Source organism: Podarcis erhardii, assembly GCF_964252035.2.
Source record: "Podarcis erhardii genome assembly, chromosome: 8".
Lineage (NCBI taxonomy): Eukaryota > Metazoa > Chordata > Lepidosauria > Squamata > Lacertidae > Podarcis > Podarcis erhardii.
Genome location: NC_138499.1, coordinates 10,699,574 through 10,722,878, shown reverse-complemented (window position 1 = coordinate 10,722,878; position 23,305 = coordinate 10,699,574). Strand labels below are relative to the sequence as shown.

Below are 23,305 nucleotides of genomic sequence, written 5' to 3'. Positions count from 1 at the left end.
GCAGCAGAAAACACACCCTCCCTCTGTACAGCAAGCCTATAGACTAGTGAACGCTGCACATCAGCTCCTTGTCTGGTTTGTTTCAAAAAAAGCAACTGTAGCATTTTCCCTATTCGCTGGAGTTTTCTAAATGGGAGCATTGTTTCTTGGGCTGGCAATAACGTTCTCTCTGTCATTTGTTTGTGTCGATGTCTTCCTAACCCTTTCATTTTTGTTTGACTTAGAAAAAATCTATAATAATCAATGCCCTTAGCAGCGGGCATAAAGCAATTGAAAGCCACTGTTCATGTGCAAGGAACAGGTATACGTAACCTGTTTACATTTATTTTTTTTAATTAAGTCTCTCAAATAGCACCACGACAAGGCTTAAAAGGTAAAGGGGTAAAGGGACCCCTGACCATTAGGTCCAGTCGTGGCCGACTCTGGGGTTGCAGCGCTCACCTCACTTTATTGGCTGAGGGAGCCGGCGTACAGCTTCCGGGTCATGTGGCCAGCATGACTGAGCCGCTTCTGGCAAACCAGAACAGCGCACGGAAATGCCATGTACCTTCCCGCTGGAGCAGTACCTATTTATCTACTTGCACTTGTGCTTTTGAACTGCTAGGTTAGCAGGAGCAGGGACCGAGCAACGGGAGCTCACCCCATTGCGGGGATTCGAACCGCCAACCTTCTGATTGGCAAGTCCTAGGCTCTGTGGTTTAACCCACAGCACCACCCATGTCCCTGGTGTCAAAATGCAGGGAGTTTCAGAGCTCAGTTCCTGCCATGATAAGGGAACAACTATTTCCAAAGGTGGAACTGGCATTATATGGCCTGGTGAAAGTGCTGCAGTTTGATGAGATCAAACAGCCATGGGGTGGGACAAACTGATCCCTTAAGTAAACAAGTCCTCAGCCTCTTAAGTGCAACATTTTGAACTTGGCCAGGTGGGGAATTGGAAACCAGTGCAGAGCTTTGAGCAGAGGCATAAGAAGCAGGCAGGATCTCACACCTGTCTGCAGCGCTAGCTGCAGATTGCAGAACAACCAGGGGGAAGCCCTACACATAAATGCCTTGCAGTCGTCCAGTGTCTGGAGCAGCTGCCCAGTGAAAGTGGTTGCAGCAGCCGAAGCTGATAAAAAGGTGAAGAAGAGTTTGGATTTGATATCCCGCTTTATCACTACCCGAAGGAGTCTCAAAGCGGCTAACATTCTCCTTTCCCTTCCTCCCCCACAACAAACACTCTGTGAGGTGAGTGGGGCTGAGAGACTTCAGAGAACTGTGACTAGCCCAAGGTCACCCAGCAGCTGCATGTGGAGGAGTGGAGACGCGAACCCGGTTCACCAGATTATGAGTCTACCGCTCTTAACCACTACACCACACTGGCTCTCCTCTAAGGATGGAGCGGGTTGCAGGAGTCGCCCCCAGCTGTACCTGGTCCTTCCAGAGGGAGTGCAACCCACTGGCCTGTTTCTGTGACACAGGAAACACTCACTCATAGAGCTTCCACTTTGCCAGAATTTCTAGAATCACAGAATTGTAGCGTTAGAAGGGATCCCAAGGACCGTCCAGTCCAACTCCCTGCAATGCAGGAATCTCAATTAAAGCATCCCTGAAAGATGGCCGCCCGACCTCTGCTTAAAAACCTCCAAGGAAGGAAAGTCTCTACAGAGGGTGGTGAATACAGCACATGATATCATGGGCTGTCCCCTGAGCCCGCTAGATGACATCGCAAGGGATCGTTGCCTTAGGAGAGTGAGAAAAATTCTCAGGGACGATTCACACCCGGGCCAGCACCTCTTTAATCTTCTACCCTCGGGCAGGAGATATAGAAGTATAATTAGTTCTACCAACAGGCTAAAAAACAGTTTCTATCCATGGGCTGTTAGGCTGCTGAACGGAAAATAATATAGTGCAACTGACTTTTGGGGTTGGTGTCTTGTGCGACAAGCACACAGAGTGCAGTGAGATTGAGTGTTTGTGTGTGGGGGAGGAAGGCTCAGTTAATTTCATTGTACACAGGTTGTACATTGACAATAAAGGTATTATTATTATTATTACCAACTTCTAAGGGAGTCCATTCCACAAATGACTTACGGCTGTTTATGGCTGTTTACGGCTGTAGCACCATCAATGGGTTTTTGGCCATCTGGAAGTCAAATGCTGTTTCTACAATTATGAACTCTTCACCCACCTAGTTACTATTGCATGCACTTTACAACAGTGGGTGAAATATCCCAAAATATTGTGGGTGAAATATCCCAAAATAAGAATCCAGGGTCATGTGTTCACCACTTAATCAAGACTGGATGCAGGTGGCGCTGTGGTCTAAATCACTGAGCCTCTTGGGCTTGCCGATCAGAAGGTCAGTTGTTCAAATCCCCATGACGGGGTGAGCTCCTGTTGCTCTGTCTCACCTCCTGCCAAAGGATTGCCAAAGGAGGGGGTCAGGCTGCGCCCTGACCAAAGGCCTGGTGGAACAGCTCTGTCTTGCAGGCCCTGCGGAAAGATGTCAAGTCCCGCAGGGCCCTTGTCTCTTGTGACAGAGCGTTCCACCAGGTTGGAGCCGCAGCCGAAACAGCCCTGGCTCTAGTTGAGGCCAGCCTAACCTCTCTGTGGCCTGGGACCTCCAAGATGTTTTTATTTGAAGAGCGTAAGTTCCTCTGTGGGGCATACCAGGAGAGGCGGTCCCATAGGTTCTTACTAATTTATGAGTTAGTGGATCCTGCACATGCAGGAGAAAAGCGCTACAATGGCATCTTTCTTTCTTTCTTTCTTTCTTTCTTTCTTTCTTTCTTTCTTTTGACAATGTCTTGCTTGACTTGGACCAAAAATGTCAGCAAATTCCAGGCTTTGCAAAAACGATCTGGTTCTTTCAAGAGTAGCGGTGGTGGAGTTTGTTCTGGCCAGTTCTGAGCTTAGGAACAGACTTTGGCTCAAGCATCTAGTAGTTCTCTTCTAGGCTCATTCCTTGCAAAGATAAAAGTCTTCATTTACCTTTGAAGTGGGGTGAGGGGAAATAGCCTTTTCGAAAGCTTAGCCAACGGTGCTTACTTTAGAGTCCAACAATACTTATTTAAGGCTTTGCCCACAATTCCATAAATTATATATATTCGGGGAAGCATTTAACCTTTAAAAAGGGGTGACTATGTCAGCATTACGGAAGGCTGTGATTTTTTGTGTGTGTATTTGTTCCCCTGGTATTAATTCTATGGGTTGCTGCAGGATTTTATCCCCAGTGCTATTCAAGATCTCTATAAAGGGAGTGGTCCATAGATTTGAGATGACACTCAGTTTCTCCACAACATCTGAATCAGGTGAGATCATGTAGACCAGGGGTCAGCAACCTAAGGCCCATGGGCCAGAAGCGGCCCGCAGAGGTTGTTTGACTGGCTCATGAGCTGCCCACAAACTGAATTGCCCACTCGCGCGCTGCGCTAAAGTGGCGCAGCACGGCGCGGGGACTCGCTTCCGTGGCACCGGTCTATGGAGGGATCTTCATGGGACCGATCCTGCCCATGCAAGATAAACCTTGCTGACCTCTGATGTAGACCCTTGACCAGAGTCTGGATGCAGTGGATGAGAGTGAATAGACTAAATATTTGGAATAACTTCCTGGCCATAAGAGCTGTCCAACAGTGGAACAGACTCCCTTGGGAGATTGTGGACTCTCCTTCCTTGGAGGTTTTTAAGCAGAGGTCAGATGGCCATCTGTCAGGGATGCATTAGCTGAGATTTCAGGGGGTTCGACTAGATGACCCTCGAAGTCCTTTCCAACTCTACAATTCTATGAACTTCCATCATCCCTGACATTTGCATGCTGTGGCTAATAAGAGTTGCAGCCCCAAACATCTGGCAGGACTCACATTGCCTACCCCTGAAATTAGACTAGAAGTCATGATGTACGGGGAAATAAATTTGTAAATGACAATATATATGAACATTGCACAGAAGTCTCAGGTGCTTATCGTTCTATAAAAAATGGAAATGTTTCATTTTGTTATCACCACCGCCCTGCCTCTTTCCTTGTTGTGACCGCAGGCTCACAAAATATGGAAGGAAGGAGGAAGAGTCATGTGGTATCCTAAAGACTAACAATGTTTTTCTGGCATAAGCTTTTTTTGTAAACCAGAAATTCCATCAAAGAACTCCTCAATTCAAATTTGTCAAGGCGTTTTCCTTCTGTGCCTAATATTGCCAGATATTCCATTCAAATGTGCCAAGGCCATTTTCCTTCTGTAACTAATATTGCTAAAAATAAAAAGAAGCAGGTAAGGAGATGTATATTCCATTTGACAAAGGCATGTGTTATTTGCAATAGCGTATGGAGGAAGGCTTCAAGTTCCGCAGAACAGGAAGAACAGGAAATGTAGCTGGAACAAAGCTTTCGAGATAGCAGCGCTCCTTGAGGAACCCAAATATCTTCATAGGATAGGCATTTCCGATGGGTAGAAGCCAGGTCAGAAAAACTGTAAGGACTTTTAAGCACACGTGATAACACAGCTGAAAACAGCTCTGAACAACACAAAGCCTCACATAAGTCATCGCTGGCGCTCATTGAGTCTGGTAGGGTGGAAGGCAGGGAGGCCAACAGTAGGTGGCGCTAGAGCCCATGACGGGCAGAGCTATCCCGCTTCCTGGTTGTAAGAAAGAAGGCAGGAAGGTGGGGGCTTGCTGAGCTCAGAGTAAAGTTGGCAGGGCAGCAGCCCATTCATCCTAATGGACCAGCCTCCACTGCTTCCAATATTTCACTGGTGGAAGCAGAGCTGTTCCCCATATCCCTTACATTGCCCTTAGAACCTGTGGGTCGCAATCTGAAATCCAAAGTCTTACTGGGAGTTATGGGCCAGAGATGACGGTCGATCCCTGAACAGCAGCAGCAGCTGGCAACTGCTTTTAGAGGGAAGTGTCCTGATCCCTCCGGCTACAATATCAGAGTGGCTGTTAACAGGATGGGACATGACATTGATGATCCAATTAGTGAGCCCTGAATGGATTACAAGAAGGCAGACAGGCAACTGTTTGGTGGGAAGATGGAATATGTTTTATTATATTATGGAATAGTAAAACACAAGGCAATGTGCAGCCATATTAGGAAATATTGGGAGTACTAAAAGTCTGGATGATGATTATGATGATGCTCCTAAACATAGAATAGATTCATAGAATCATAGAGTTGGAAGAGACCACAAGGGCCATCGAGTCCAACCCCCTGCCAAGCAGGAAACACCATCAGAGCACTCCTGACATATGGTTGTCAAGCCTCTGCTTAAAGACCTCCAAAGAAGGAGACTCCACCACACTCCTTGGCAGCAAATTCCACTGTCAAACAGCTCTTACCGTCAGGAAGTTCTTCCTAATGTTTAGGTGGAATCTTCTTTCTTGTAGTTTGGAACCATTGCTCCGTGTCCGCTTCTCTGGAGCAGCAGAAAACAACCTTTCTCCCTCCTCTATGTGACATCCTTTTATATATTTGAACATGGCTATCATATCACCCCTTAACCTCCTCTTCTCCAGGCTAAACATGCCCAGCTCCCTTAGCCGTTTCTCATAAGGCATCGTTTCCAGGCCTTTGACCATTTTGGTTGCCCTCCTCTGGACACGTTCCAGTTTGTCAGTGTCCTTCTTGAACTGTGGTGCCCACAACTGGACACAGTACTCCAGGTGAGGTCTGACCAGAGCAGAATACAGTGGCACTATTACTTCCCTTGATCTAGATGCTATACTCCTATTGATGCAGCCCAGAATTGCATTGGCTTTTTTAGCTGCCGCGTCACACTGTTGGCTCATGTCAAGTTTGTCATCAACCAAGACTCCTAGATCCTTTTCACATGTACTGCTCTCAAGCCAGGTGTCACCCATCTTGTATTTGTGCCTCTCATCTCCAGTTAGGACTGAGGAATAGAGCTCTGCCAGTCAGTTCAGACAATACTGAGGTGGATGGACCAGTTGCCTGACTTGGAACAAGGCAGGATATTAATAGACAGGATAGCAAATTGTTTTTATATGCAATAACGGCAACAAGAATATTATTGGCATAGAAATGGAAGCAAGAAGAACTACCAACGAAAGAAGAGTGGCAAATGAAGAAGAAGAAGAGAAGAAGAGTTTGGATTTGATATCCCGCTTTATCACTACCCGAAGGAGTCTCAAAGCGGCTAACATTCTCCTTTCCCTTCCTCCCCCACAACAAACACTCTGTGAGGTGAGTGGGGCTGAGAGACTTCAGAGAAGTGTGACTAGCCCAAGGTCTCCCAGCAGCTGCATGTGGAGGAGCGGAGACACGAACCCGGTTCACCAGATTACGAGTCTATCGCTCTTAACCACTACACCACACTGGCTCTCTAAATGAAATTAATGGACTACACAGAATTAGATAACATGACAGGAAGGATCCGAAATCTGCGGGACCAGAGATTCTTAAGAGGACTGGAGTAAATATTTGAACTATTTGAAAAGCAATTGTAATAAACAGATTACGCTAGTAGGACCGCAAGAAGTTTTGTAAGGAGGACTGCATGAAATAGTGCAATGAAGACTATGAAGAGAGTTATTAATTAAGGACGACTAAGTGATAAGTGATAAGTGATAAAGATTGAAAAATCTTCAGAGGTGGCTGATGGAAGTCCAAAACATTGTATAAGATAAGAAAATATGTTAAATGATTGTTGGAAAGGATATGGTAAAAATTTTATATATATATATATATATATATATGAATGAGAGAGAGAGGTTGGGGTTGGCCTAAGGTGTGGTTGTTTGTTTGTGATTGGCTGTTGTGAACTTTGTTTTCATGTGTGAGTGGGATGGGTGGGTGTTTTTGAGTCAGGTTAGCCATATTACTTCATATGCTATTGGTGGATTCTTGTCATTGTCTTGTTGGGCTGTGATATGATAAAGGGAAGCCATACCATGAAGGCGTCTTCTTCTATTTGTCCCCGTGTCAGTTTCAGTTTATTGGTTAATTTCTCTAATAAGGCTGTTTCCCATACTGTTCGGTACCATTGGTCCATGCTTACTCCTGACAGGTCTCTCCAGTGTCTGATCAAGATGTTTCTGGCTACTGAGAGTAGGTGTGTTGCAGGTGTGCCTTTTTATCCTCACTCACCTCACAGAGTGTTTGTTGTGGTGGAGGAAGGGAGAGGAAGGGAGAGGAGATTGTTAGCCGCTTTGAGACTCTTAGGGTAGTGATAAAGCGAGATATCAAATCCAAACTACTACTACTACTACTCTTCCTCCTCCTCCTCCTCCTCCTCCTCCTCCTCCTCTTCTTCTTCTTCTTCTTCTTCTTCTTCTTCTTCTTCTTCTTCTTCTTCTTCTTCTAAATATGGTGTTATTGATTTCCATTATATAACAACAAATACGAAAGAAGAATAAAATTAAAGAAAAAACCTACAAAACCAAAATCCTAATTTAACCTCCTCTCCTCCCCCGGAAGGACCAGTCTATTTAAGTTTGCCGAAGTCTAAAAACCATCTGATAAATAAATAAATGTGAACCCTCTCTCCTATAAATAGGACTTTTAACAGTGCTTATCATTGGCCGGATCATGTCCTCCATGCGCAACAAACATCTCACCCATATCCTGGTTTGCGCCCTCTGAGCACAACTTGCCTGGCAGCAGAACGAAGTCGAAAAGTTTAAACAGTGACCACATTTTATAACCACCCTTTTCATTAAATTGGAAGGGGGAAAAGGAGGAGGACGAAAGGGAAGGCAGCAGAGATCAAAGTGCCCTACCATAAACGTTAATTGCAGCCACACACTCGAATGTTCATGGGCGTTTGAAACGTTTCCAAATAAGACATTGTTGTAGCGGGGTGAGGGTGGGGGAATGGGTCGGAGCGAGCTAATCATTTGCCGAGCTTGTTTACTTTGTCTCAGGCTTATCTGGTAAAGATTTCAACTACTTTCATGGCCGAGGTGGAATTCTGACCCTCTTTAAGTCAACCCGAGTTGGGTTATTGATTCCGGTGGGTCAAAAACTCACCCCCGGGACTTGCAAGCTTGCATGATTGTAGGGTCAGCCTGCGAGGGCTGCCAAACCTTCGAGCTTCAGTAGGAAAACAAGCCATGTGATCCATCAGTTAAGACTGCAGACTTTGGACAGCATGTGTGTGTGTGTGTGTGTGTGTGTGTGTGTGTGTGTGTGATCCATTCAGTTCAAAAGTGCCAAGGACGCACACATGGCACCTCTCCTATAAGCACAGGCAGTTGGCGTTGTACCTACCCAAGATGGGTACCAAAACCTCCATCTAAAACCCCAAATGCTTCAGCGGGTTGGGGGCAAGACCCATCAACGCTGCGCTGATTTGGCCCATGTGGCTCCCTTCCTCAAATGGAGACCCCATTCCTCAAAGGACCACTGGACACAGATCGAGAGAAGCCAAGTTGCAGGCCGGTAGCTGGTGCCTTAGAATAAGTAGTATTATCTTGATCCTGCAGCACACACAAACACCAACTGCGCATTGTGCCTTTGGGCTTGAAGCACAAATAAAATCTCACCGGTGTTTAGAGTGTCAGACTAGGACCTGGGAGACCAGGGTTCGAATCCCCACTGGGCCATGAAGCTCACTGGCTGACCCAGAGTCCAGCTGTCCTTTGTCAACAACAAATTGTCACTGTTTTTTTGTGTTGAATATATACTAATTTATGAACCTAATAGGTATCTAAAGCCATTTGCACATAACAAAATACAGTGGTACCTTGGGTTACAGATGCTTCAGGTTACAGACTCTGCTAACCCAGAAGTAGTACCTCAGGTTAAGAACTTTACCTCAGGATGAGAACAGAAATTGCATGATGGCAGCGCAGCAGCAGCAGGAGGCCCCATTAGCTAAAGTGGTACCTCAGGTTAAGAACAGTTTCAGGTTAAGAACAGACCTCCAGTGAAGGAACATTCTTTCACCTCTGGTGGACATGCCCTAAGGTGAAGGACTTCTGGGAAATGATATATAATGAGTTGAAAAAGGTATTTAAGTATACCTTCACTAAGAAACCAGAGGCCTTCCTTCTGGGTATTGTCGGCCAGAGGGTGTTAAAGAAGGATCGAACATTTTTCATGTATGCAACAACGGCAGCAAGGATTCTCATCGCAAAAAATTGGAAAACTCAAGATTTACCCACACTGGAAGAGTGGCAGATGCAGCTGATGGACTATATGCAACTGGCCGAGATGACTGGCAGAATCCGAGATCTGGGAGAAGAAAAGATGGAGGAAGACTGGGAGAAATTCAAGATGTATTTACAAAAACATTGTAATTTGTTTGAATGTTAAGAAGGATGCTAGATTATAAAAAATTGGCCACCACTAAATTAGATTTAAATTTGATGCTAAGTGAGATTAAAGAAAATATAAAAATTTTATTGGAAAAAGTGCTAGATTATATTTGAATGTGTGGACATGAGACTGTAAACAAGTTGATAATTTGTTTGGAAAAATTTTTTTAACGACGTAAATGAGAGAGGGGGACGTGAGGGAGTCCAAAGAAGCGAAGAATTTGTTGTGATAGAAGCAAGATTGTTTTATGTGTGCATTTTATATCTAAAAAAAACCTTAATAATTTTTTTTTTTTAAAAAAAAAAAAGAACGGACCTCCAGAACAAATTAAGTTCTTAACCTGAGGTACCACTGTATATAAAAAGATAGTAAAACATTAAGCATTTAAAAATTTCCCTATACCGAACTGCCTTCAGATGTCTTCCAAATGTTGTATAGTTACTTATTTCCAGTGCTTTTTTTCCTGGGGGGGGGGGAGACGCAGGGATATACATACCCCTAAACATTTTGTGAATCTTTGTACTTTTGTTCATTTACTGTATTTATTTCCCCCGATTTGAACTATAAAATGGTGATTTTCTTGAGTCAAAATGAGGGTACCCCTAAACATTTTTTAATAGAAAAAAGCACTGCCTATTTCCTTGACTTGGGATCACCTGACTCCATACCCACTGATGAAAATGAGGACGTCTTCCAATACCCTACAACATTTCTCCAATTCTGGGATCAAACCAGAAACCGGGGTGGCTTCTTTAAATCCAGGACTGTCCCTGGAAAATAGGGACACTTGGAGGGTCTTCTCTGGTCTGGAGGGTCAGAGAAATTCTCAGAGGAGACAGCCTCTCTGAAAGGCTGTTTTGCTCTTTTTTCAAATGTTATAAGAACATAAGGTCTCAAATATATAAATTTAATGTTCATAAATGTTCAAGGCAAACACATACATAAATATACAGACCACATGTCTGAAACAGTACAGGAAGACAGTCCTGAAACCATTTTGACTCTCCCAAACCAACCTCAAATGTTTCTCTGCAAGGAGGGAGGAAATGAAATAACCATTGTCTCTTTGCTTACAAATCCTGCCTTAAGGGCACATTTAAGATATGAATAGGGTGAGTCTGTGACCTGGACTCAGGAATTAGGTATTTATCATCACAAAAGGCTGATCACCGAAGAATTGATGCTTTTGAATTATGGTGCTGGAGGAGACTCTTGAGAGTCCCATGGACTGCAAGAAGATCAAACCTCTCCATTCTGAAGGAAATCAGCCCTGAGTGCTCACTGGAAGGACAGATCCTGAAGCTGAGGCTCCAATACTTTGGCCACCTCATGAGAAGAGAAGACTCCCTGGAAAAGACCCTGATGTTGGGAAAGATGGAGGGCACAAGGAGAAGGGGACAACAGAGGATGAGATGGTTGGACAGTGTTCTCGAAGCTACCAGCATGAGTTTGACCAAACTGCGGTAGGCAGTGGAAGACAGGAGTGCCTGGCGTGCTCTGCTCCAGGGGGTCACAAAGAGTCGGACGCGACTAAACGACTAAACAACAACAACATCACAAAAGAATGGCCAGGCTCTCCATGTAAACACATCAACAGGTTTCCTGCCAGACAGGATTCTGTTGTAGATGCCCCTTCTGTGATGTATGTATGATGTATTAGGGGGTGGTCTTGGGCTGCAGGGTGGCAATTTAAAAAGTCTATATAAAGCCATGCACACCATTGTTCTGGGTTGCTCCTCCCTCCTTCACGTGGTGAGTGAGGACCATGTTGCAACAGTTCAATAAAGATCAGGATTACTAAACTGTTTTGCATCTCAATATTCTCTGGTTGGCTTCTGTTATTTTCTCCTACTGATAGAGAACCCACTTAAGCACTCTACACAGGCTCTTGGATACCCCATAAGGGAAAAAGGGCAGATTTTGTTTACAACAGGAGGAAGATGTATTAGACTGCAACATGGACCAAGTTCAGCAGGCAACATTGTGCAGGCCTTGCTGTTAACGTTGAACTCTGCGTCTTGGCTAACCCACTGAGTTGCCCGCAAGACAGTTCAAACAAAACCTTCCCCTGGCTTGGCCTGAACAGGGCCTGAGATTGATCCGAAGACTAGAGATGGGCACGACTTCCTAAAGGGCACCTCTCAGCTCCCTCCCTCCCTGTCCTTTAGTTTTTACAAAAGGAATTGTCGTCTGCCCCAAGAAAGGCATTTGTCTGAAAAGGTCAAGGCCCTCAGCTGCTGCCGTTCCAGAGCATCGTTGCTGCCAAACACGACTCTGTTGTTTATGGGTGCCAAGGATTAATTATGAGGTTCAAATGACTTGCCCGTTTGGAAACCCACAAAAGGAGGTTTTGCACAATTGCACACCTGATTTATGTGACCTCTCCAGCTAGGAGTGGCACCAGTTTTAATGGGAAGAAAAGGAAATTTGGCTCCAGCCCTACAGCATCTTAGCAAAGCCCCAAGGCAGCGAAACTTGAACCTGTTATGTACTGAGCTGAATCCTAGAACAATAGGATCCAGAATGCAGCAGTCTGATTGGTCCGCAGAAGCCACCCAATCCAGCTCCAGGTGGAAGTGAATCAGCAACCTGATTGGCCTGCAGGAGCAGCCAATCAGGCTTCTGGAGGAAGTGAATCCGCAACCTGATTGGCCTACAGGAGCAGCTCGGAATTAGCCAATCTCGCAGGGCCCATTGTGTAAATAATGTATGTGTAGCTAGACGTTTGGGACGCGGGTGGCGCTGTGGGTTAAACCACAGAGCCTAGGACTTGCTGATCAGAATGTCGGTGGCTTGAATCCCTGTGACGGGGTGAGCTCCCATTGCTCGGTCCCTGCTTCTGCCAACCTAGCAGTTCAAAAGCGCGTCAACTGCAAGTAGATAAATAGGTACTGCTCCGGCGGGAAGGTAAACGGCGTTTCCATGAGCTGCTCTGGTTCGCCAGAAGTGGCTTAGTCATGCTGACCACATGACGAAGCTGTACGCCGGCTCCCTTGGCCAGTAAAGCGAGATGAGCACCACAACCCCAGAGTCGGCCACGACCGGACCTAATGGTCAGGGGTCCCTTTACCTTTAGCTAGACGTTTGGGGGAAAGTTTCATTCATTGCTACTAGGAGCTGAATAAAGAGCATGAAATTCACAATCAACTCAGAGTATATTTTAGAACCCAAACCAGGTGATGTATTAGTTTTGTCTCTGTGTCCTCAGGAAACAGGGATGTTGTTGGTGATCTCTACAAAAATTGCCGCATTGGGCGCCTAGTGTGGGGGTTCAGAAGGCCTAATCCTTTGCCTCCCACTATGGCTATGATTTGATCGCAAACACACAGCATTGTAAGCAATTTGTAAAGGGGGAGGGGGGAACTACCATCCATTAAATGGGAGCTTTTTCCCTATGAAAATTGTGGAGCTGATTTGAATTTAAATTTGATTTGATTTGATTTGATTTGAATTGAATTGAATTGAAATGAGAGAATAGCAAAGGGGTACAGGATTAAAGCCTTCTGGATCGAAATCTTTAGCAATTTGCATAAATCAGGGGACCAACTATAGGGGGCAGAAAGGGCTTCAGCCCCCTCAATATTTCTGGACTGGGTGCCAAGCTCCTCCCCCCCCCAAATTTTGAGGGGGCCTCCATCCCCCGCTGCCCCTGGGCAAGTACTGGTCCCTATGGGTCACATGACACCAGCCCCCTTGATGTGGGGGGCAAATTAGAGCCCCCGGTGTAAAGTATCTTGCATTTAAGTAAACGGTTTAAATCACACAGCTATACGTAGAAGTCAAATTTCAGGAGAAATCTTTTCCTGAATCTCATGTATTAATTTCCAACTTCTTGTTGTTTCACTACGTTCTTCTCTCCAAAGGAACGCAAAGGCACTTTTCAAAAATCAAAACACACAGTACAATGTGACCGAAAACAGGGTTAACAATAAGAGAAAGGCAAGTCTAAGGAAGTTTTTAATGTTTGATATTTTATCGCTTTTTTATTGTCATTATTAATATTCTGTTGGGAGCTGCCCAGAGTGGCTGGGGAAACCCAGCCAGATGGGTGGGGTATAAATAAATAAATTATTATTATTATTATTATTATTATTATTATTATTATTATTATTAGCAGCAGCAGCAGCAGCAGCAGCAGCAGACAAAGCATTAAAACAGTTTAATGAAAAGAACCAAAGGATATATTTGTATCCTCGTCGTGATTTGCAATAATAAAAACACTGTGATACTCGAGCCCTTTCAGAGCGAACTGCTCTTGGTAACTCTCCTCATCCTGCAATTTCACAGTTTGTGCAAAGTCCAACTACATAGGCACATGACTGAATCCTCATTTGAACTAATTTTGTAACGTGAAAACTGCTCAGTGTTTCCCTTACGCGTTTCCTTAGCATTTCCGCAACACATTCTATATCTATTCCAAAAAATAAAATAAAATATCCCTGGTGATTGTTTGCTAACATGTTTTGTAGCTTATCAAAGTCATTTGGCCTTTATTGGGTTACTTGTTTTCTTCCTTATCTCCTCCTCCTTTTGTATTGTTACCTGCCTTTGATCAGGCACAACTAATATCATTAAGATCTCACTTGGTGTCAATGTCTGTTTTGTGTCATGCGTGTTTCATTTTCATAGTAAGGGAAAGATGAACTTTCACCGTCAAAACATCTAAACTCAAAGTCTCTATCAAATCTTTACCCTCCCCAAGGCACTGAGCCCGGTGAAAATTTCCACACTGTTCTCAGCCTTGCAGAAGACCTTGGGTCGGCAGTGACTGTATCCAACAAAAGTTATTTGCTCAAGCACTTATGACAGAAACGTCTGCAAGATTGCTACAGAAGCGGATCACGTGGGAAGCATAAAATAAATAGTAAAAACAGGAATGATTAAACCAAGATGTATCTTCAAAAGGGATTTTGAAGATAGCAACACACGGAATTGTTTATTGCTTGCTTTTTTTCTTGCAAAGTTCCTTCCAAATGAGCTGCCACATAATGCCTCTTGGGTTGAATTTTCACTCATCTGGTGCAGAGAGCGGAGCAAAGCTAGTAAGAAAGAGTGGCTAGAAATCTGAGCTAAGAGAATCATATAGTCATAGAATTGTAGCGTTGGAAGGGAGCCTTAGGGTCACCTAGTCCAACCCCCTGCAATGCAGGAATCTTTTGCCCAATGTGGGGCTTGAACCCACAAGCCTGATATTAAGAGCTTCATGTTCTACCTGTTGAGAAGAATTGCCGTATTTTTTGCTCCATAGGACACACTTTTTTCTTCCTAAAAAGTAAGGGGAAATGTCTGTGCATTTTATGAAGTGAATGCATGGTCCCTGGAGCCAATTTACTCAGGGGCAAAAGGCAGATCATGCTTTTTTAAAAAAAAAAAAAGAGGGAAGAAGAAGAAGAAGAGTTTGGATTTGATATCCCTCTTTATCACTACCCTAAGGAGTCTCAAAGCGCCTAACAATCTCCTTTCCCTTCCTCCCCCACAACAAACACTCTGTGAGGTGAATGGGGCTGAGAGACGTCAGAGAAGTGTGACTGGCCCAAGGTCACCCAGCAGCTGCATGTGGAGGAGCGGATACGCGAACCCAGTTCACCAGATCACAAGTCTACCGCTCTTAACCACTACACCACACTGGGAAGTGGGTGTTGAAACAAAGCTGCTGATTGGCAAGGGATTGGGAGGGAGATAAGACTGCTGGTAAAGGAGGCTTCCTGGCAGAGGGGAGGTAAATACAGCGAACTTGCAAGGAGAGGAGACAGGAAGACTAAAGCAATGAGGAGAGAAATTAGAAGAAAAGGAGGAGCAAAAAACTGCTCCAGCTAAGGAAAAGACACTAAGGCAAACAAGAGGGAAGGGAGTGTTGAAAGGAAGCAGCTGATCGGCAAGCGATCGGGAGGGAGGTAAGGGACGCAATAAAGGAGGCTGCCTGGGAAGGGGGTGGTAAAAGCACATGGATCCTCAGGATTTTTGCATTGGGTCACCCCAAATTCACCATCAGATCACATAGCATGTCCATGGCTACAGCCTGCACCAAAAACACGCATGCACAAAATGGCACAAAAACGTGGCACGGATCCACATGGATTCTAGGATTTTTGCATTGGGCTACCCCAAACTCACCATCAAATCACATGTCTGTGGCCACAGCATGAACCACAAAAATCATACATCCACTGTTTTGTTCAGAATATTTTTTTTTCTTGTTTTCCTCCTCTAAAAACTAGGTGCGTCTTATGGTCAGGTGCGTCTTATGGAGAGAGAGAAATACCATGCGCTGTTTGGCTATGCTCACAGTTACCACATTTCCCCCCTCCTTTTTAGGGATCTCATGCCTTTCAGTCGCTGCACGGCTGAGGCAGAAATTCAACCGGGGAGGAGTTCCCCGAAAGAAAACACCGAAAACCTGCTGAATTTCTGCCTGCCACAAGGATGTACAGCTGCCTGAAAAACTTGGCACTCCTAGCCATTCTTAAGGCGGATTAAATTTGCAAACAGAGCAGAATGAATTCAGTCTAGACGACTGCTTCGTTTGCTGTGGAAGGAGCTAATTAATGGACTAATTGGGAGTTAATTGGAAATGATTGCTCAGCCAGAGCAGCAGAGCTCTCTGGTCGAAGCTCTTGCTGGGAATCAATGAACTTAGATCTCGACAAAAAAAAATAAATCCTAAGGAAACCATGTTGAGAGTGAAAAGGTTTGTAAAGGGCACAGTAACTTCTGATTGCCCCAGGCTCTGAGTAAGGTTGCCAAATTCAGGTTTTCTGCTCTTTAACAGTTGCTGCAAGTCGCATGCATTCGGCCAGTGAAACTCTCCCCTTTTACTTGGGCCAGGAAAAGAGAGTTGCATCTCTTGTTAATTTCTTGTTTACGATTATGCTTACGATTACGATATCTTTATTGTCATTGTCCCTTGCGGAACAATGAAATTGAAAAACTACATAAAACTACATAAAAAAATACATAAAACTACATAAAAACTACATAAAACATTCAAACCCCCCTAAAAACTCTAAAACCCCATTTTAAAATACACTATACTACAGAGACCCCTTATGCTGCGTTTAGAACCAGAGTTGCATTTGCGTAGAAACTGTTTCTCAGGCGGCTAGTCCTGGCCTTTATAACCCTATACCTTCTTCCAGAAGGCAGAAGCTGAAAGAGATCATTTCCGGGGTGCGCACTATCCTGCGCTATCTCTGCCGCTTTCTTATGGCACCTGGCAGCATAGATTTGATCTAAGGTGGGAAGAGTGCACCCAATTATTCTCTCTGCATAATTCAACCCTGGATAGCATTGTTTTTTCCCTGGCCGTGCAGCTCCCAAACCACACACACAGACCATAAGTTAGTACGCTCTCCACAGTGCAATGGTAAAATGCCATCAACAGGTCCTTTGAGAGATTGTTTTTCCGGAGGATTCTCAGAAAATATAACCTCTGCTGTGCTCTCTTCACCAGGTCTGTTAGGTCTGCAGCCTACCTCACAGGGTTGTTGTGAGAATAGTATTGGGGAAGGGGAGAACCCTCCATACCTCACCTTGAGCAAATGGAGGGAAGCTGGGATAGACTCGCAATATAAAATGAAAACAAATAAAAAGGGACCATCTCAAAGTTCTTAAAGAATAATAGCCAAGCCTAGGACACACATACCTACAGGACCGCCTCTCCTGGTATGCCCCGCGGAGGACCTTAAGGTCCACAGATGACAACATTTTGGAGGTCCCAAGTTGCAAGGTGGTTAGATTGGTCTCAACTAGGGCCAGGGCCTTTTCAGTACTGGCCCCGACTTGGTGGAACGCTCTGTCACAAGAGACTAGGGCCCTGCGGGACTTGACATCTTTCTGCAGGGCCTGCAAGACAGAGCTGTTCCGCCTGGCCTTTGGTTTGGACTCAGTCTGACCTTTATGTTTCGCTCCCCTTATGGTTTTGATCTATGGGCTACTATTAAAATGAGGCTGAATTTTAAATTGCATTTTAACCTGTATTTTAAATTGCCCCCCCCCCATTATGTTTTTACTGTAATTTTACTGGTGTTAGCCGCCCTGAGCCCAGCTCTGGCCGGGGAGGGGAGGGTATATATAAAATTATTATTATTATTATTATTATTATTAAGTCCAGGTGGGAAATGCACAGCCCCTAAGAGGCAGTCACCCTGAGTCTTTCTTAAACTTTTCTAGAACAGCTCAGCCTTCCTTTCCAAACTTCCACCTGCGTCTGCCCCACCACCTTCTCACTTCGGGCCCTGGAATGCCGGAAAGTGGGGTGTTTAACTTTTACAATTGCAGAGTTGGAAGGCACCCCGAGGCCATCTAGTCCAACCCTCTGCAATGAAGGATTCTCAGCTAAAGCATCCATGACAGATGACCATCCAACCTCTGCTTTAAAACTTTCTTCTTCCTATACCTGTTCCCTTTGCATTTGTAGAAACCGTTCGGTGTGGGGTCCCAGTTATACTTTGGAACTCCCCGCCTATTGAAATCAAGCAGAAATCTTCACTTTACTCTATTTGGCACCTGCTAAAGAGATTCTCATTTTGACAATGCTACCCAGACGCTTTGGTAGTCGACGTGATTTTAATCTGTTTTAGTTTTTTAACTTTTGTACAGTGGTACCTCGGGTTGCGGGATGCGGGTGGCACTGTGGGTTAAACCACAGAGCCTAGGACTTGCCGATCAGAAGGTCGATGGTTCAAATCCCCACGACGGGGTGAGCTCCTGTTGCTCGGTCCCTGCTCCTGCCAACCTAGCAGTTCGAAAGCACGTCAAAGTGCAAGTAGATAAATAGATACCCCTCCGGTGGGAAGGTAAACGGCGTTTCCACGCGCTGCTCTGGTTTTGTCAGAAGTGGCTTAGTCATGCTGGCCACATGACCTGTACACCGGCTCCCTCGGCCAATAAAGCGAGATGAGCACCGCAACCCGAGTCGGCCATGACTGGACCTAATGGTCAGGGGTCCCTTTACCTTTACCTTACCTCGGGTTGCAGACGCTTCAGGTTACAGACTCTACTAACCCAGAAATAGTACCTCGGGTTAAAAACTTTGCTTCAGGATGAGAACAGAAATCGCGTGGCTGCAGCACGTGAGCAGCGGGAGGCCCCATTAGCTAAAGTGGTACCTCAGGTTAAGAACAGTTTCAGGTTAAGAACGGACCTCCGGAACGAATTAAGGACTTAACCTGAGGTACCACTGTACGTTTTAAAGTAAGGCTGTTGAATTTTTCCTGATTGTATAGTCTTATAATTTTGTAAACCGTTATGAGGGTTGTTTTTTTAAACACCCTAGTAGTGTATCAATTTAATGAAATCAAACAAACAAACAAACAAACAAACAAACAAACAAACAAACCCTCTTTTACCTTCTTTTAAATGTTTCCCCAACCCCTCCAGCCTCTTTGAAGCTGCTATTAGCACCGCTGGGGTGTTTTGATTGGGGAAACTGCAAGGAAATGAGCTTAGCCATTCGCTTCTCCATCGATGAAGCTCCAATCCAAATCCGTCGACCTGCTTCCCAGCTTTTTCTTAAGGCATCAGGAAAGCAGATTGCGGCTTTTCTTCAGCACATGAAGTTTGACTCTTTTGCTGAACGAGAGGTGAGGGGCTCACACATCTCACCAGGAATTTGCGTCCTTACCCACAAGCAAATCCCCAAAGCATTCAGTGTGACTTACGCTCAGGTAGGTGTGTTTAAGATTGCACTTTTAGGAGAAAATACCCCCTCCATTACAAGACTTGGGAGACATGCAACACACATAGGACAAAACTGAGTTTTTCACCTGCCTCAAGGACAGCAGTACTTTAGAGTTCTAGACGGCTTACGCACTTCAAATCCATGTTAAATATTTAGTCTCAGCACCTTTAAGCGTGTAGAATTTAAAAACAAACTGTATGGCAGCAGGCGGAAATTCAACAGGTGATACTCTTCCCCACCAAGGCATGCTGTCGGAAAAGCTGCAGCTGTAGGATTTCTGCCTATTGTGCAGCTTTGAAAAGAGCCTCGCCAGAGAGGAAGGAAGAGCGGCTTTCCTTAGAAGTAGTCAAGAAAGTTGAAAGTGCAATCTAGTCCAACCCCCTAAATGCAGCGATAGAAGGAAGCGAGTCCTCTGCCCCAAGCACCTTACAGTTCAGTTCAGATACAGCTTGGGGCGGGAGGAGGGGAAGGGGAAATTGCAAGAAAATCAATTCTAGCAACTTGCCGCAAAGCTCCAATAGCTCTTTAATAGATGGATTTTTACCTGGTAGTCGATACGGCATGCATTGATGTCTTGCTCGCTCACTCACTCAAGTTGGGGACCAACCAGGATCCTGCCCTTCCGTCCTCGGTTTGCAGTTAAAAATGGCATGTAGTCCCTGAGAGCCGAAACGAGAAAAGCTGCCTTTTTGGGGGGGAGGGGGAGGGAGTCAAATCATACAAGTCGAGGCATTTGTAGCAGCTCAGAGGCTGACCTGGATTTCGCCCAGCTCCAAGGCCATTTTCCCCACCCGAGCCAACAAGACTTCCTTTTTATAAACACTGTAATTATCTTCTGGACATAATTCCCGTCACAATTCTGATTGGAAAATGGAGCTGCTTAGGAAAGGCTTACAAGACAACATCTGTTCAATGGCGGACATTTGGGTCAGGGCGGGAGCCGCTGGGGAGGGAATTAAATTGCCTCACAGAAGCGAAGCGACGGCAGGGGAAGCCGGATGCGTTCCTCACGAGGGCCGGCGTTGCTTCCGAGAAGTGTGCATAAGACACATCAAGGCCAGAGGGCCTGTCTCTCTTTCCGCCATTCCCCCTCCTCCCTACTCATTCACATTGTGCACATAATTCTGCAGGGGCGCAGAAAAACACCCGCCTAACATTGCGCTGGGCACAGAATTCAGAGGCTGTGTGAAAAACGACAACAGGCATGATACTAGTCCTCACTGTTGCAAAGACATGGCTGCTTTCTGAAACCTCACCCACCTGAAGGGTGATGGAATAAGGCTTCCAATGTTGACAGGGAAAGATCCTGTGAGATTTGGCTTTGGCCATTTCAATTTACTTTTTAAAATATATTTCATTTTTCAGTTTTTTAAAAAAAAACTATTTTGACAACAATACAAATCTGATATTACAATACACAAACATATCTTGACTCCCACCCCTTTTGCGGTTTCTAAATTTTATTTTCATTTGTAACACTGCATTTTCTTCGTTATTCCAATTGTTCATTACTCCTTGGTTTCCTTTTAAGTTCTATTTTAACTTTTGGGTTTAAGTTAATCCTGCCCATGAACCAGGGCTGTCTTAAGCATATGAGGCACCGGGGTGCAAAGATCTACCTGGCACCCCCTGAGAGCCTGGTGCCCGGGTGCCCCACACCCCTAGCGCCTATGGGTAAGATGGCCCTGCAATGAATTTATGTGTGCCCAGTCACATTTCAAATAATCCACAATTTTTCCCAAGTTTCTTGTAAAGCTTTTCGCCTCTTGGTTCCTTATTGCTCCCATTAGTTTTACCATTTTGGTACAGTCCACATTCTGCCACTCCTCCTTGGTGGGTATAAAATCTTCTTTCCATCTCTGTGCATAAACTATTCTGGTCTCTGTTGTGGCACACATAAACAGGTTTGTTTTGTTTTGTCTTTTTGTCTTTAGGTAACTATATGGAAGTGAGAGCTGGACCATAAAGAAGGCTGATTGCCGAAGAATTGATGCTTTTGAATTATGGTACTGGAGGAGACTCTTGAGAGTCCCATGGACTGCAAGAAGATCAAACCTCTCCATTCTGAAGGAAATCAGCCCTGAGTGCTCACTGGAAGGACAGATCCTGAAACTGAGGCTCCAATACTTTGGTCACCTCATGAGAAGAGAAGACTCCCTGGAAAAGACCCTGATATTGGGAAAGATGGAAGCGACAACAGAGGATGAGATGGTTGGACAGTGTTCTCGAAGCTATCAGCATGAGTTTGACCAAACTGCGGGAGACAGTGGAAGACAGGAGTGCCTGTTGTGCTCTGGTCCAGGGGGTCACGAAGAGTCGGACACGACTAAACGACTAAACAGCAAAGTTTGCCTTTTATTGTGATGCGAGAAGTGTTAACAAAACTTTATCATAAAAAGCATGGGTAGGCAAACTAAGGCCTGGGGGCCGGATCTGGCCCAATCACCTTCTAAATCTGGCCCGCGGATGGTCCAGGAATCAGCGTGTTTTTACATGAGTAGAATGTGTGCTTTTGTGTGTTTTTGTGAATGGGGATGGGGGGGAGATTTGTTTTTTTGTGGTTAATTGTGGAAATTAATTGTGGGGGGAAACCAATAAAAATCTATTTACACAGCAAAAAATATAAAAATAAATTCTGCCTCCTTGTTCTCTTATTCTGATGGGTAGACCTGCTAACTCTGCATCCTCCATCATCTTAAACTGCCATTCTTCCTTCTTTGGACCACTTCCCACTCTCCATTTTTGAGCAAACAAAATCCGAGCTGCTGTAGTGGCATACATAAATAAGTTCTTCTGACCCTTGGGAACCTTTGTCTCCACTATTCCTTGGAGGAATTCCCCTGGAGGTTTTTTTTTGGGGGGGGGGAATGTTCTTTTAAACAATTTTTTTTCATCTCATTATAAATCATCTCCCAATAATCCTTTGCATGTCCACCACATGCAATAACACGTTCCTTGTTTTTTATTTCATTTTAATTTTCTTAAAGTATAAATAAATAAATAAATAAATAAATAAATAAATAAATAAATGTGCACTCCACCCCCAAGACCAAGCATAGGCAAACTCCGTCCTCCTGATGTTTTGGGACTACAACTCCCATCATTCCTAGCTAACAGGACCAATGGTCAGGGATGATGGGAACTGTAGTCCCAAAACATCTGGCGGGCGGAGTTTGCCTTTGCCTGCCGAAGATCATTCCATCGTAACTATCCAACCTCCCAAAATTTCAACACCTCTTGCGATGGTTTGACCCCTTTCTGTTTTAACAGCACAAATTCTACAAATACCTTCCACATCTCCTCAAAATCATTTGTCCTGCATATTCTTACCTTAATAGCACATGCTAATTGATCATTAATAGCTGTATCCTACAGTCCTCCTACTTCTCTGCATTTCCAACATACAGTGGTACCTCGGGTTACATACGCTTCAGGTTACATACGCTTCAGGTCACAGACTCCGCTAACCCAGAAATAGTACCTCGGGTTAAGAACTTTGCTTCAGGATGAGAACAGAAATCATGCTCCGGTGGTTCAGCGGCAGCAGGAGGCCCCATTAACTAAAGTGCTGCTTCAGGTTAAGAACAGTTTCAGGTTAAGAACAGACCTCCGGAACGAATTAAGTACTTAACCCAAGGTACCACTGTATACCAGATTCGGATTTGCACATCTTTGCTAACTTACTCAGTCAGGTACCATCTGACAGGTATATATTTGGGGGTGGCAGTTCGGCCTATGCATTTTTTTGCAGCACCCACACAACATGGTTGGCATCAAAATGCCAGCCTGTATCCATCTTTCAAGAGCTTTTTATACTGCCCTTCAATAAAACCCCGTGGGCTCTACATTAAAAAATAAAATACAAATAAGACAGACCCAACCAATGCTTAAAAAAACAAACAAGAGCTAAAATAACTTGAAAGCCAGAAAGACTAAAACATACACATAATACGTACTTACTTCTAGTTAGTTCTACAGAAGGTGTCCCATCAGCATATTATTGATTCATACCCTGAGAAGTTGGAGTGTTTGTGGCCATTCCATCACACCTCATCAACTTTGCTGCAAGAGGAACACAGTGCAGACAGAAAGCGAAGGATCTCCCTTACCATAATACTTGCGCAGAATATAACATGAACATTTGATTCTGAATTGGCCTGGATATTGCAGCTATCAACTGAACCCAATTCAAAAGGTTTCCCCCCAGCATTTACGGCTGCCACCTGCTTTCTTCTGGCCCAGCTCCTTTAAGAAGCAGTCTGGCGCAAAGAAATTCGTTTGAGCAGAGAGTTTCACATTTCTGCAGAGGAAACAGCTTCAACTGTTGAATTTCAGCACGTTGCACCCAGCGACTGGGCTGGGAAAGA

At 44.7% G+C, this 23,305-nt stretch overlaps 1 protein-coding gene and 2 long non-coding RNA genes across 3 annotated transcripts in view; 2 read left to right on the top strand and 1 right to left on the bottom strand.

The window, feature by feature from the left end:
* Window positions 1-19,520, bottom strand: part of NDRG1 (N-myc downstream regulated 1) — a 77,729-nt gene extending 58,209 nt beyond the window's left edge. The window contains exon 1 of the mRNA XM_081874503.1: window positions 19,483-19,520. Coding sequence (XP_081730629.1) covers window positions 19,483-19,505 — 23 coding nt within the window. The 5' untranslated portion in view covers window positions 19,506-19,520. The remainder of the gene's footprint in view (window positions 1-19,482) is intronic.
* The window catches only part of LOC309349173, a 688,744-nt gene that overhangs the window by 670 nt on the left and 664,769 nt on the right, over window positions 1-23,305 (top strand). The gene's annotated exons all lie outside the window — the stretch shown is intronic.
* The window catches only part of LOC309349130, a 33,910-nt gene continuing 28,778 nt past the window's right edge, over window positions 18,174-23,305 (top strand). The window contains exon 1 of the long non-coding RNA XR_014159743.1: window positions 18,174-18,431. This is a non-coding gene — a long non-coding RNA (uncharacterized lncRNA). The remainder of the gene's footprint in view (window positions 18,432-23,305) is intronic.